Below are 13,976 nucleotides of genomic sequence, written 5' to 3'. Positions count from 1 at the left end.
TCTTCTCAGATGAACAGTCTGCATCCAGACTTTCCTTTTGGAGCCAGCATCTGTAACAGAGCAACACTTTAAAACCAAACTGAAACTGCTCACGTTTGCTGAAACTGATCACACTCAAAGTTTTTTTTAATAGTGGGAATAGATTTTTTTGAGTAATCATTACTTGTACATTTATGTTAGGTTGACTTTACTTTTATAAGTTAAACTGCTCTGTGAAAACTTTCCTGTACTTAAAAATTCTGCTTCAGTCCAACTCCAAACAACACGTGTTTGTAAAGCTGCATGGTTTCCATCCGCAGCAGTTTACCCGTTCTTTTATCACATACTTAATCTTGGACAATCATGCAACTTTTAACGGTCCAATTTAAGTGGCTATAAGCGACAATAGCTGTAAGGCACTCACTGATCCAGGATGTCTTCTTCCATCGTAGTTAATATTTACTATGACTTGAGGGTACTACCCACAAGTGAGACTTCACTGACTGAGCAACTTCACTCATGGTGCAAAAGTTTCTAATGCCCAAAGGTGATGATTATCATCTAACTTTGGCAATCACTTAGAGTGACTGAGTACTGTTTACTTAAAAATCAACTCAGAAAAGTAAAGCTGAAATAGTAGTTTTGGATTTTGGAAATTAACGCCACTCTTTTTTTTTTTTTTTTAAACAACTTTCAACTGTTCAGTTTTACAGTGTGGTTACAATGCACTTTTTAGTCTTTGTTTTTTTCTAATCAAATTAGCTTTCTTTGGGCATGATTGTTAAAATCAAAATATGTGAAAGAGTATTTTCAACTTGTTCAGCTTTACAGTGTATGGCACGAGGCTGCAGTGCTAATCTTTAGCTTGGTGGTATTGCTTAAGCTAAAGCTATTAGCTGTATTTTGTTATTCTTTACTCATGGGTTGTATCATTTACGTGACTACAGCTACTCTAGTCATGCAGTTAGGTGTTTATTTATTTCTTCAATGTTCTTTAAGAGTTTTTAAACGTGTTTAAGTGCATGTTTCAGTGCATGTAATGAGGAGTAAAAGTTATTGAAAATACGCCACACTGGGGTTTTGACATGCCTAGCTCTGCTCAGGTAAACTCCTGCAGCTCTGACATCACAGCACGTTTACCCCCTTCACCTCCACCTCTTCTCCAATTAGCCCAGCGGGATAGAGGGATGAGACGGAGGGGGGAGGGGGGGTGATGGTGGTGGTGCTCGGGCAGACGGCTGTGTACTTTGAACGCCTTTTCTTAGGTCCGACAATATGGTGTGTGCCGCTAAACTCTCCTGACGGAATTTAATGTAATTATCGGATTACAGTGCTGCCGCTCTGAGGCTGGAAATATTTACTACTATTCCGACGACGGAGGTGTTTTCTGTCTCTGCTGCTCAGTCAAGTCGTGAGGCGATTTGACTGGGTTATGAAGTGTTTCAAACACTTTGTTTTGACTCTGTAGATTTATCTTTCAGTTGTACCAAAGGCCATTTTCTATCGAGGTTTGGAGCACTTTACGCACGGCCAGGACGCACGAGTGGAAATGACAACTGTGAAGTCAATGTGGATACAGTGACATCTTTGCAAAACTGGGAGTTTGGTGAGTTTGTTTCACGCTTTGATCGCTAATATTCCACTACATAAGAAGTTTTTTATTATGTTAACAATGTCTTAAAGCCAGTTAAAGGATGTTTGGTTTATTTTTTTCTGTAAAATACTAAAGCTAGACCGAGTAAACAGGGCAGCAGGCTTGTGCTGATACATATTTTCCCTCCATGTGATGCATATGCACTAATTTCTGGCTTTTTTAAATTGTTTTGTGTCCTTAAAGTTCACTTTTGGATGGTACCCACAGATCTACAACATTTTTTTTGTGAGTCAACTAATGACACTTAATTTTGTCATTCCTAGACAATTCCCAGAGGCTTAAAAGACCATCACCACCCTCTTAGTCCAAATTCTATTTCTGTTATGTCTGTCTCCTCTCTGCCGGAATGGAAGCAACTCCTGTTGGAGAAAAAGCGGAGAGAGGAGGAGGAGCGAGAGAGGAGAGAGAAAGAAGAGGAGGCCAAGTTTGCCAGCATGCCTGCCTGGAAGCGAGGGATCATCCAGAGGAGGAAAGCAAAGCAGGACAGTTCAGGCGACAAAGACAAGGACAGAGATGTCTGTCTGCTGCAGGTGGATGCGAGATCTCCCTCTGATTGTCTGAGTGACACAGACAGCTTCATAACAGTCAATTTTGGAAGCGATTTGTCACAGAGTCCAGATCCAGGGCTATGGCTGGATGCAGAGCTTAAACCAGCGAGCCAGGTGTCTGTGGAAACTATAGTCCCACTGCATGAAAACCCTTTTATTCGCACCCAGAGTGCAAAGAGGAAGGGCAGGGATGCAGAAGCAGGGGGTGAACAAGAAGCAAAGGAGAGGGAGAAAGACAAATCAAGCCCACGGAGCCAAGAAGGGGAGTCAGGCCGAGGGAGAGATATAGAGCTAAAAATAGAGAGATTCAGAGATTTAAATGAGGGACGGGAAAAAGAAAGGAGCCGGGACAGGAGCCAGGGAAGAGAGCAGGAGAAAACCAGGGAGGCATGGGAGAAAGACAAGACTCAATGGAAAGATTCAACCAAAGATCAAGCTAGGGAGCAGGAGTTACTCAAAGTAAAAAAAGATGAAACAGAAACAGATCCACCGTCAACGTCTTCGTCACCTCTTGTGCCATGTCTCCGAACAATCAGAGCCGACAATATCATCATTATAGAGCAGGATAGGAAAGGCAATGATGAGAGGAGAGGTAGATGGAGGGAGTCAGAGAACGAGAGACCCGAAGAGGACCACCAGAGCAAGAGAGGGGTGAAAATGAACCTAAGGGAGATCCTCTCAGGAGGAGGATGTGTCACAGAGATACGAGCATCTGAGGTGCTGATCATAAAGCCTTCGGCGAGCCCTGAGGAGAGAAGTCCAGTAGGAGGAGGAGGGAGTAAAAGTTCAGGGAGAGAGGAAGGGGAGATGAAGGATGCAAGGAAGGAGAGTATGAGCAGGGAATACAGAACGGACATGTCCTGGCTAAGAGAAAAAGAGAAAGACAGACCATGGGGTCAGGCAACAGTGATTAAAGATGACAAGAAGGACAGTGCAGATGATAGTGTGTTTATTGAAAGAGGAGGAGGGAGGGTCAGCCAGCTGCTGAGTAAATTCGGAGAACACCCGAAGCCCCCGTCTAGATCCAAAAGCTCTGATAACTTCCTCCGGCCTGGAAGGAGAAAACTATCAGATGATGACCAACAAGCTGAAGAGAGGAAGGCAGATGGACGAAACACGTTCAAAGGTGTGCCAAAACGCTCTTTTAGCTTCTCAGACCGTGTCATCTCTGCTAAGGAGAATGGGTTAGATGATGATGGGTACTATGAGAGGAATGTGCGTGAGAGGATACATTCAGACAAGAGCGTGCCATCGTGGGTTGACTTAGCAGGGAAGGAGATCAAACTGGGGTATGTGAATTTCTTAGACAAAGAGCGATTCAGAAAAGACAAAGACAGATATTTTAAAAGTTTAGAGGAAAAGGGAGGCTCGATTCAAAGGAAAAATGATTCAGAGGTCTTCATGAAACATAGGAGAGAAGTCAAGAAAGTCGAAGCTTTTGACACAAGGGCTGTAGAGAAGGATGACGATGCACACGGAGATGAAGGGTTCACAGTGGCTTCTGTCAAAAACACAGAGGGGATCTCGTTTGCAAGGAGGGTACCGATCAGGCATGATAAGAGAACAAGAGTTGACAGGGGCACAAAGCAAATCACAGGTCAGAAAAGTTCAGAGAGTGCAGAAAAAGATTCACATGTGGAAAGACAGGTTGAAAAGGTGTATGAATCAGGGAGAGAAGAAGGATGTGAAAGCATGATCCAAGCTGAAAGTGTGCAGAAAAGTCATGTGAGTGCATCTGCAGAGCTGCCTAGTGCAGGCCATGCTCAGCACAGACAGGAATCAGCTTTCAAAGAATGCTCAAGTTTACTCTGTGCAATCACAGACAGGGCAAAAGACATCCACACAGGGCCGGAGTGGAGTGGTGCAGGGCCACAGGGGTCTTATCTTGCACATAGCGTTCTGTCCAGACAAACAGAGGAACTTATCAGTAAAATAGAAAAGATTGGAGACACAACTGTTTATAACAGTGATAGAGGAGAAAGGGCCAGCAAGGCTGCATATGAAATGACTAAAGAGAGCAAACAGGAAGGGCAAACATACAATGACAGTGAATCTGAGAACCCTGCTCATCATATAACTCCTAGATCTCCAAAAAGGATTCCACCCAGTGGGATCCCTACTGCTCCCCTTGAGATTCAAATCCCCAGAAGTGTGTTTTACGTGGCCCAAGATATTGAGGAGAAAAAAAAGGCTGAAGCTCAAGGTGATGAGGGGAAAGACTGGGAAGCAGGTAAAGGGGTTGAAAGGAGGGATAGCTGGAGGATAGGGAAGCCCCTAAGTCGCATTGAGTCCCTGCGAGAGAAAATCAGACAAAGAGAGCTGGAGAAGCGACAAAAAGACGCCCAAGATGGAGGTGAAGCTGCAGAGAAAAATGACACAGCTGGAGCGAGTTATGATGAGAGGGGAACTGAGATAGAGAAAGAGAGAGAACCTGCAGCGATTATGCGGAAGAGGCCGGTCGAAGCAGACAGGGGACAGGAAGACACAACAGTGCAGACATCCATGACAGCGCTTGACGTCAAACAGGAAGTGTTGAAAACCAGCCCCCAACATCCTGTTTCTGTCCCACACTCGCTACCAGCTACCAGAAGAGAGGAAGTAACAAGTGTGTTTGCCACTGCTGCCACTGAAGGTATCTCAGACAGCTCCCAGACGAATGAGGATGAAGAGAGCCCGCTAAAAAATGTGGAGGAACAGCTGAGGCGCTACAGGAGCCAACAGGAGGACAAAGAAATCGAAAGGACCGACGAGGACAAGCAACTCTCAGAGGTGAAAGCTGAGGATTATCCATCACCTCTGGATTCTTTACAGTCACTCACTCCTTTGCAACCACATCCCAATTCTCTCACAGCCATGAGCCGGATCTACAACTTGGAAACAGTAGGCTCGAGGTCAGGCTTGTGTCTAAAGGAGAGGACTGTAGATATCCCACCGGTGCACCTTGTAAAAGTCAAGCCCCTCAATTCAAATGCACAGCAACCAGACAGCAAAGGTGAAGACTCTTGTGGAGTTCAGACGATTCAACAACAGATAGAGCAGTTTCAGCTGAAAGAGCAGGAAGCACTGAAGTCATGTACATTGACAAATAATCCTCTTAATGTCAGGGGGACCAAGGGGCAGCAAAGTTCAAAGGAAGTACTCAAGCACCTTGTAAAGGACAATGCCAAGACTCAGGAGAAAGACCAAGAATCATCTGAATCAAACCTTCCTCAGCGTTCTTGTTCCCCAACGTCTCGGTTTAAGCCGTTGAACCAAAACATCACCGTCAACCCATCACTTCTCAGGAGCCAATCCCCGGACAATACCCTGAAACCCACAGATTGTACCTCGACCCCAGTCTGCTCCCCATCTCCTGCCCAATCTCCTAGCATCTCCCCATCTTCTACCCCATCCCCCACACTCTTTTCCATCAGGAGTGCCTCTGGCGGCCAGGTGAAGAGAGGTGCCACCATCACGATATCGCCGAGAAAAACTACAGGGGTGGCAGGGTCCACCACTGCGTCCCCCACAACAGGGTCAACTGCCTCAAAGACCTCACAGCAGCAGGCCCAGACGGCATCCACTTTAGCTGAGCCATCAAAAAAGAAGTACCCAACTGTGGAAGAGATTGAGGTGATTGGTGGATATCAGAATCTGGACAGGTCCTGTCTGGTCAAGATCAGAGGTACCCCCAAAAGGGTAAGTGGAAACTTAATTGAGATAAACACTTAATCTCTTAACCATATAAAAAATCAGTCCTTAGTCTGAATCTCTCAATTGCTGTAGTGAATTCAGACAAAAAAATGTTGGGTTTTCAAAATGGCACCCAGACCAAGCCAGATTTCCAGCAGATGGTAACCCCTTGCCTTTTGAAATTCATCAGGGATGGGCGGGAGTGCACCCCCAAATGGTCTCTTGTTGTCAAGCAGAATCCCTTTCACTGGCAAACTTCCCCTTTGATTGAGAAGTGCGATCACTGAGAGCGACCTAAGCTGGTTAAAGCCTTATTAAGCACGACATCTTGATTCTTAGCCATAATATCCTGGAGTTATCTGCTTTGGCTCTTGCTTCCTTAGCCAAATTTTCTGCAAACTTTTGACTTCTAGCTTATGATGATGATGCCACTTTATACATTTCCACCAGACCTGTGTTGACAGTAGAAAAGGGGTGTCTTTTTGGAAATATGTATGGGCGATTACTGGGTCTCAAAACTACTAGTGAAAGCAAAATGAAAGTAGTCGTAAACTGCTCTCAAAATCAAAGTGCATTTTTTATTGTAATTTGACTAAGTTGCAAGAATTGCAGGCCTGAGTAGAGATGGAAAAGTCAGTGTACAGCTGCAGATAGCTAGGTCCTTTTTTTGTCTGTCTACCTAACATCACATGACTGTCAGTGTGAATGCATGCAAAGCTTCACTGGTATTTACAGTAATTCAGTCTGAATACAAGCTATAGGGAAGTCAAAGTTCAAACTAGGACCTTCTGTTTCCTCTTTTAACTTTTCCTGAATCCAGTCCTAGTTTGAGAAAGAGAGGGAGATGAGCTCTTATGTAATAAAGGAAAAGACAAAATCCACTCAGGACAGCAGAAAGACATTGTCCTGTCATTTTTGTGGTCAGAGAGATTGTATTTATGTGCTTCCCTGCACCTGAAAGCCTCTTAGAAGTTTGTTTGTTACTGAATCTTCTTTTATTGCTGGTAATTCTCCCTCAGACTTCCTCCTTGTTCCCTCGCACCAGTTCTGTCGAGTCAGCCCTCCCATCCTCTCAGACAGATCTCTCTTTGTGTCATCTTGGCTGTTTCCTAGCGGGGGTTTGGTTTGTTAGACCAAAGTCTTGGCAAACACTTTCTGACCACACTGACCCTCCGATGCACGGCTGAGCGCTGCTGGCAGCGGGCTGCCAGCTCTCGGCTTGACGTGGGTGAAATGGAAAGAGAAAGGAGACAGGGTGCTGCAGAAAGATGTCGGAATAAATCGACGGCAATCCAATGTGCTGACAAAGAGTAAGAGTGGCAAAGGGCTTAGAATGACAGTTTGACAGTCATACAGAGAGGATTAAAAGGCTGTTATTTTTTCTAACAGAAACTCCCTGTGCTGCATGTTTTTGCTCACTTCCCTGTTTCAAACTTTGCTTCCTCCAGATGAGAGACACTGTGACACAAGGAAGTAATGCTGAGTCCTTTTTTAAATGTCTAAATGAGACTGAATTTTTTAAGGGGCTTTCTGTTTCAAACACTCCGAAGTCTGACATTTTGATTGGATTCTCTCTATAGGATCTCCACCAGCCCCTTACTGTGACTTCTAATTAGACAAACAAACATGTATCTATAAGCACAGTCCTCTTTTAGCAGCAGCGACTGATTCTCTGACCACCTGTCGCTTTCTTGGTGATGCCCTTCAGACTGCCTGACGTCAGGCCTGCCTCCCTCCCCCATCTGACCCACGCCATCTTGTCACAGAGGGGGGTGACCTGCTAGCTCTTCGTCTTCATCCTCTTCTTTTGCCTCTCTCTTTACATTTCTGTCTTTTATCTCCAACTGTTCTTCATACCAGTCCTCTGCTGGCTTTAATTTAGACTTATGTCCTTTTTGCATGTTTCAAATTGAGAAATCTACCAAATTTGAACATTTATATTAAAATTTTGATCTGCATTTCCTTTATCCTGAGCTCTTGTACCTGCTGATGCAAAAGATTCAGCAGTCTTCTTTACCTACAATAAGAGCTCAGGTGGCTAAATGCAGAAATGTATGCAATTTTTGTTCAGTCTCTGTCTCATGCCTGTTGCCTCTGCCATCCTGCTGTGTTAGCTCTGGTTAATCAGGTTCACTGAGGGAGGATTAGCCTCTCCAGCCTCACCATGATTTGTCCAGCCTCCCTAATGCAGAGCTATTATTTACTCACTTCTGCAGACAGACACTATTAGGGTGAAACATCGGTTAGTGGCATAGCGTAGTATGCTGACTTCTCTGCTGACTCCATCAAAAGTGCTTCTTCGTCCCTGTGTATGCAAGTCAAGGCCTCAGAGCTGGGTTGCTGTTATTACAAGACATATAGTAGACAGTCTGCGCTGTTTACACCAAACTTAGTTTTGAGTAAACACTCCCCACGCCAACATTCGTCTGTCCAAAATGACTCAAAAAGGCCTCATTCTTGTCTTTCACACTCAAACCCAACATCTATGTCTGTTTCTGCATAAATGTTGAGTGTCATTCTTTGAATATTCTAAAAGTTAGTTTGTTCCCTCAGTAAGTACTCCACAGAGAGAGTATTTCTGCGGTGTTAAGCCTCATGCTGTCAGTTAACATTACACTGACAGATTACAAACATCTCATGGGGACAGACTGAGCCTCGCTTCACAGCCTCAAAGCTGTGTTTACATCTGACCATGTCAGTTCACACCAAAGGAAGTAAAAACATTTCAGAAAGCATTGAACGCTCTTTGTCTTACCCATGTAAGAGAAGGAAATTTAATCAAAGCGTTTTAAAATTTCCACACTATATGAATGTAACTTTTTCTCCTCATTCATGAAATAAATTCCTATATAATGACTTAAACTGCAAAGGCACATTTTTTGACATTTTCTGTATCATTTATTTGATAAATCAGACAAGCCTCTCTGTCATTGTGTTTAAATTTTGAGTTTAACTTTAAATATTTCGTGATTTTTTGGACATATCTCCTCCTGACAAAGTCTAATACAGTAATTCCTGATAAACACTGCAACAAAATATGTTTCTAATAGTATGTCGGTGTACAACATATTGCATTCAGTTATGAAATTGTGAAGAACTATGGTCTGTTTTCCTGAACTGACATCATAACAATGTTCATTTGAAATAACACAGCAGCCATTGGTTGCACCAGCTATGCTCAAGTTCCAATTTACTTGAACTTGAGGTGCTGCATGAGATGAGATAGTCCTAGTGTGCTGAAGTTATAACTCAGATCTTACATCTACTTCCTAATACATGTAAAGTCCTCCATAAATTTTGTCATGGTGTTTTGAAAAGATGGGATAACTTAGAGTATGATGGAGAGAAGAGGACTTTAGTGGCTGTTTGATGTCAGCAGCACATTTTCTGTGGCGCACAGATCTCAGACCCCGCCTCCACCCCACGGGCCACTGCAGTTAGACAGTGCATCCGTAAAAATGGAAATATGCACTTAAACTGTCAAAATAAAATCTAAATAAATGTCCATTAAGGGTTGAGGTAAGGATTAGGCTACCAAAAATTAAAAGTAAAAACAAATAAAAAATCTGACATATAAAATCTGATTACAAATGTTCAACAAAACCAAGTATACAGTACACTTACAGGAAAAAAGCTTGTCCTCCATGATAACACTGTAACACAGTTAGCATAGCTAAGGCTTAAGCTAACAAAGCCATGTTAGCTATTTTGGTAGTGCAGGTACACAGCTAATATATCTAAAGCTAACAAAGCTACGTTAGCGACATACTCGACACAACTAACACAGTTAAAGTTAAAGCAAATGAGCTATGTTAACTACAGTAGATTATGTTGCATTTGCTAAAGCTAGACCTACTTTCTAAGTAGTTATAAGAACAGTGGTTCACTTAAGTTTTGTTAGCTTTAGCTAAAGCTTCATAGCTACACTGGCTTGTGTCTTACGTATGTCTTACATCGGTAATAACATTAACTATGTAGCTAGCGTAGCTATGTAGCTTTAGCTTAAGCTAGTGCAGTTTCTTAATCTGTAATGTTTGCAGTGGGGTTATTTATGAATGTAACTGGTAGCTTCTGTTTATGAATAAAGTTGAATTTAAAAGAGAAAAGAATTTAAAACGTACCAGCAAATTGCATTCTTTCCATTCTGACAGATGCTGTGTCTCACAGTAGTGGTCTGCAAGAGAGGGCTTCTGAGACATGTGGTTTGCAGGTCAACTCCTCTACATGAATTACATCCCTCAGAAATGTATGACTATTTGGGACTTTAGCGCACAGTTTATTTTCCATAAGTGGAGATAAAACCTTCAGTCCAAAATAAGTGCTATGAAAGTACCTACAGTTATTTACATTTGTATCACTCAGTGTCATTGCTGTTATATTACACTCACTTTGGATCTGGGGTATAGGTTTTATTTGTCACTAGTGTGTTGACATATTTGACACACATTTTCACTGCTCTTTTTATTTATTAAAGACAGCTGATGGAAGTAATTTTTTTATTTGTCATTCATCATTATTCGTAATTCTGAGATAACCCTCTCATTTAAGGAAAAATAGGACATTCTGATTTAATTTTTAAAGGTTTTATAGCCTTTATTTTTTTGCCACCATTTTTTCGTGTTCCTTATGACCTAGGCCCTTCAACAGTATTCCCTAAAATGTCCACAATAATCTAAGCATATGCAATAAAAAATATTTTTGGAGCTTGTTAGAACTAAAATGATCATTTCTGCCTTTGTTTTTCAGGGAAAGGTTTGTTTTGATGAGGATCAGCTGGAGCAGCTGTGTGAGTACCCATCAGAGACCTCCATGCTGGCCAGTACCCCCTTCCCTCATGACCTGTGGAGGACTGAGAGGCCACAGAATGAGGACGCGCAGGATGAGGAGGCCGAAGTGGAGGGAGGAGGGATTGTGTCCAAAGGCATAAGGAACGTAGGGATTTCAACAGGACGAGGCCTAAGAGTGGGTCAGTTTCACTCCTTGCTAAAAAAAAAAAAACCCATTAAGAGTAGGTGATGGATGAGATCAAAGATTCATGTAGATTCATGCAGTTTTGCTGTTTGTGATGTCCACAGACTCTCCTCAGGGTTGTGTTCAGGCTAGAGAGTTGATTTCTTTTCCTGGTTAGTTTCATTGTGCTGTCATTGCTGAACTGGGCTGGAGAGCCTGAACTAAAGTATATGTTTGAAAATCATCTACTGTGTATTTTTCTTACTGTCAATAAATCTCAAGAGAGATCAAAAACTTTTAGAACCAGAAATAACCCAAGTTGTACACTTGATGGCATTTTCTTTCATTTCAAAGAACACTGTGCTTGAATAACAGCCTTTATGTTTTGTATTCATGCACCAAAGAAATTGAATTAATACACCCTAAAATAAAATGCACAATTAATTCTTGTTTCAACTTTGTACTCATAACACTACAGTGGCCAACATTTTCATTACTGACATTTTTTAAGCTATTTTTGTCCAGTTACTAAATATTTTAAACATTTAGAAGTCAGTTAACTTGTTTGGTGCGTCACAGACAGATCTGATTAAAAGGACTAGTTATTGGTAAAAGCCATCAAAGCTTCATAAACAAATTATGGCAGATACAGCCATGAAATAACCACATAGCAAACATTACAAACCAAGCAATATCTCATAAATAAAACAGAGAAAAAGAGCAGAGGTCTAATCCGGGATGAAATTGCGTATAGATCCCTTTACATGCAGTTACATGAATGGTTGCTTGCTTTGTCTTCGTTAGCTTTACCAACAGCTAACATAGCTACACTAGCTATGTAAATAATGCACTGCATAAGCCAATATGGCTATGCTAGCTTTAGCAACAAGAGCTTGATCAAACGTAGCTAAAACTAATGTAACTATGTAGATAATGTACCTACATAGCTTACATGCTTTGTGAACTTAGCTTTAGCTCCATTAGCTATGTTGCTACCTGAGCTTCGAGCTCTGTTTTCTATACTTGAGTTAGCTTTAGCAATGAGAGCTTGATCAAATGTAGCTAAAGCTAATGTAACTATGTAGAAAATGTACCTACATAGCTTACATGCTTTGTGAGCTTAGCTTTAGTTCCATTAGCTATGTTGCGACCTTAGCTTCGTGGCTCTGTTTTCTATACTTGAGTTACCTTTAGCAGTGAGTGCTTCAGTAACTTTAGCTAAAGCTAACGTAGCTACTCAGATAATGAAGAGACTTAGCTGCCTTGTGAGCATAGTGTTAGCTGGGCTAGCTACATTAGCTACAACCTCTGTTATCTATGTTTCTTATGCAGCTAGTGGAGCTATATGCTACGCTGGCTGTGTTAGAATGCTTTCATGGAGGAATAGCTTTTTTTCCTGTAAGCAGACTGTTTACTTAGTTTTATTAAACATTTTGTAATTAGGTTTTGCAGGGGAGGTTTTTGACTTTTGGTGTAAATGGCTGTTTAATCTGATGATTTCATTTAGAGAGTTTTAGCGTGTATTTCTGTTCTGAGATGTACGGTGTCTCTGTGGCTGTCAGAAATGAGCGGTGTGCAGCCAGACTCTCTTGTATTTAGCCACCAATCACAACTGAAGTGATGAAGAAAAATTGTCATTTTCACTTTCACAAACCTTTTAGTGTTTAAATAACTCCCTCTTTACTTTTTAAATACTTAAATGCATGCTATTTGTCAGGAATGCAGCAGAGGAAAATGTGCTGCCTGCTAACTTGGTGTTACAGAAAACAGATTAGTATTAATGGGTTAATGGTGCTCTTGAAGCCCTGAAACTACTAGAAAACAGGGAATTTTAACCATTAAAAATATAATATAATTCAAAGCTAAATTTCCCATGACTTACCTTCTATCCTCTCTTTCTGTTCCAGATGAGTCTTGCCCTCGGTAGAAGCCAGTCACCTCACCAAAATTGCCCATGTGATGAGATCACCAACATTTTGTTGAACAGCAGCGCGTGTTGTCTGTTATCTTTTTGTTGTTTTTTATGTGGTTGAGTGAGTTGAAGTGAGTGCTTGTATATCTTTGTGGTGTTTCTATTTTGAAGTAGCATCAAAATGAATAAGTGTTTGAAAAAGACATGAACAGATGCGTTTGGTTTATGCAGAGGAAAATAATTGTTTACTGGATAAAATATCATTTAGTCTAATTTTCAGGAAAGTGACGACAAATGTGAATGTATACATGTGGTACATGTTATAAACACCCTCAGGTGTGCCCTTTGGGGCAGTGAAAGATCACTTGTCTATGCAATTAAATGATCAAATTTTATTTTTTAGTTTATTTGATAGTTTATTAACTTTCTAAATTAATGTAAGTATTGCATCAGCACTGAAGAGTGATGTTTATATCATCTGGTTCATGTGCCTATTGGATTTGCCCATACAGATGATATGAAGATTGATTTATATAATTTTTTAATGCTTTGGACTGAAGCCTTTTTATTGACCTTCTCTCAGCGGGTGTTGTGTTGAACATTGTAGAATCAGGGTCGGTGCAATGTGTGCTCTGTGGGTTTTTGTTGAGCCTTACTGTTCACAATAACAACTCTGGTAACGGTTCAGTCAGTGTGTGGATGTCAATGAAATTATCTTTTTTTTTTTTGTTATGTGGATGATGACAGAGTTGTGTGAGTGAGAGTCCCTGAGAGGAAGCTGATCTAACATCATAAGTCATCATATTACAGCCATTATCAAACTCCTGGTTGTGTAAACTCTACAAAACAATATCAACTCAGAGTATTTCTTATTTGTACATTTATGTGAAATTGGTGGAAGATGGAAATCTGCAAATTATTTTTTTCTATGACAGTTTAAGAAGCTGGCTTCAAAAGAAAAAAAAATCAAATAAATATTTCTGAAAACAGCTTGTCTCTTCTTTATTTTGTGGCATAAAAGTGGAGTGTGGGCTGCACAGTGGAGCAGTGGTTAGAACTGTTTGATGCTGGTTTTAATCTGCCTTTCTTTGTGGAGTTTTCATGTTCTAACCATCCATGTGTGGGTTCTCTCAGGCTTCTTACCACAGTCCGGGCACAGAGGGTGAATTAGAGACTTTTTATTGCCTGGTGGTGTGGGTGTTCCTGGTTGCTTGTCTGCCCTGTGAGTGACTGAAGAACAGTCCAGGGTGTGCCCCTCTCC

General features: G+C 41.5%; 1 protein-coding gene across 1 annotated transcript; it reads left to right on the top strand.

Annotated features, from left to right (window-relative positions):
• The first annotated feature begins 3,873 nt into the window (after window positions 1-3,873).
• On the top strand, window positions 3,874-13,692 carry ppp1r18 (protein phosphatase 1, regulatory subunit 18). The gene is made up of 3 exons (XM_041808586.1): window positions 3,874-5,859; window positions 10,600-10,819; window positions 12,711-13,692. Exons 1-3 carry the CDS (start codon window positions 3,874-3,876, stop codon window positions 12,728-12,730), a joined length of 2,226 nt encoding a protein of 741 aa, XP_041664520.1. The 3' UTR covers window positions 12,731-13,692.
• The last annotated feature ends 284 nt before the right edge of the window (window positions 13,693-13,976 follow it).

The sequence above is a fragment of the Cheilinus undulatus genome, linkage group 16, assembly GCF_018320785.1.
Source record: "Cheilinus undulatus linkage group 16, ASM1832078v1, whole genome shotgun sequence".
NCBI classification, from domain to species: domain Eukaryota; kingdom Metazoa; phylum Chordata; class Actinopteri; order Labriformes; family Labridae; genus Cheilinus; species Cheilinus undulatus.
The sequence above is the reverse complement of the archived record's forward strand: the minus strand, read 5'-3'. Positions and strand labels throughout refer to the sequence as shown.

Excerpts from the sequence above, each read along its gene's own strand:
- ppp1r18 (XM_041808586.1), top strand. The coding sequence starts at position 3,874 with ATGATCCAAGCTGAAAGTGTGCAGAAAAGTCATGTGAGTGCATCTGCA. Across the intron at positions 5,860-10,599 it reads TCAGAGGTACCCCCAAAAGG|GGAAAGGTTTGTTTTGATGA; the intron begins GTAAGTGGAAAC and ends TTTGTTTTTCAG. Across the intron at positions 10,820-12,710 it reads AGGACGAGGCCTAAGAGTGG|ATGAGTCTTGCCCTCGGTAG; the intron begins GTCAGTTTCACT and ends TTTCTGTTCCAG.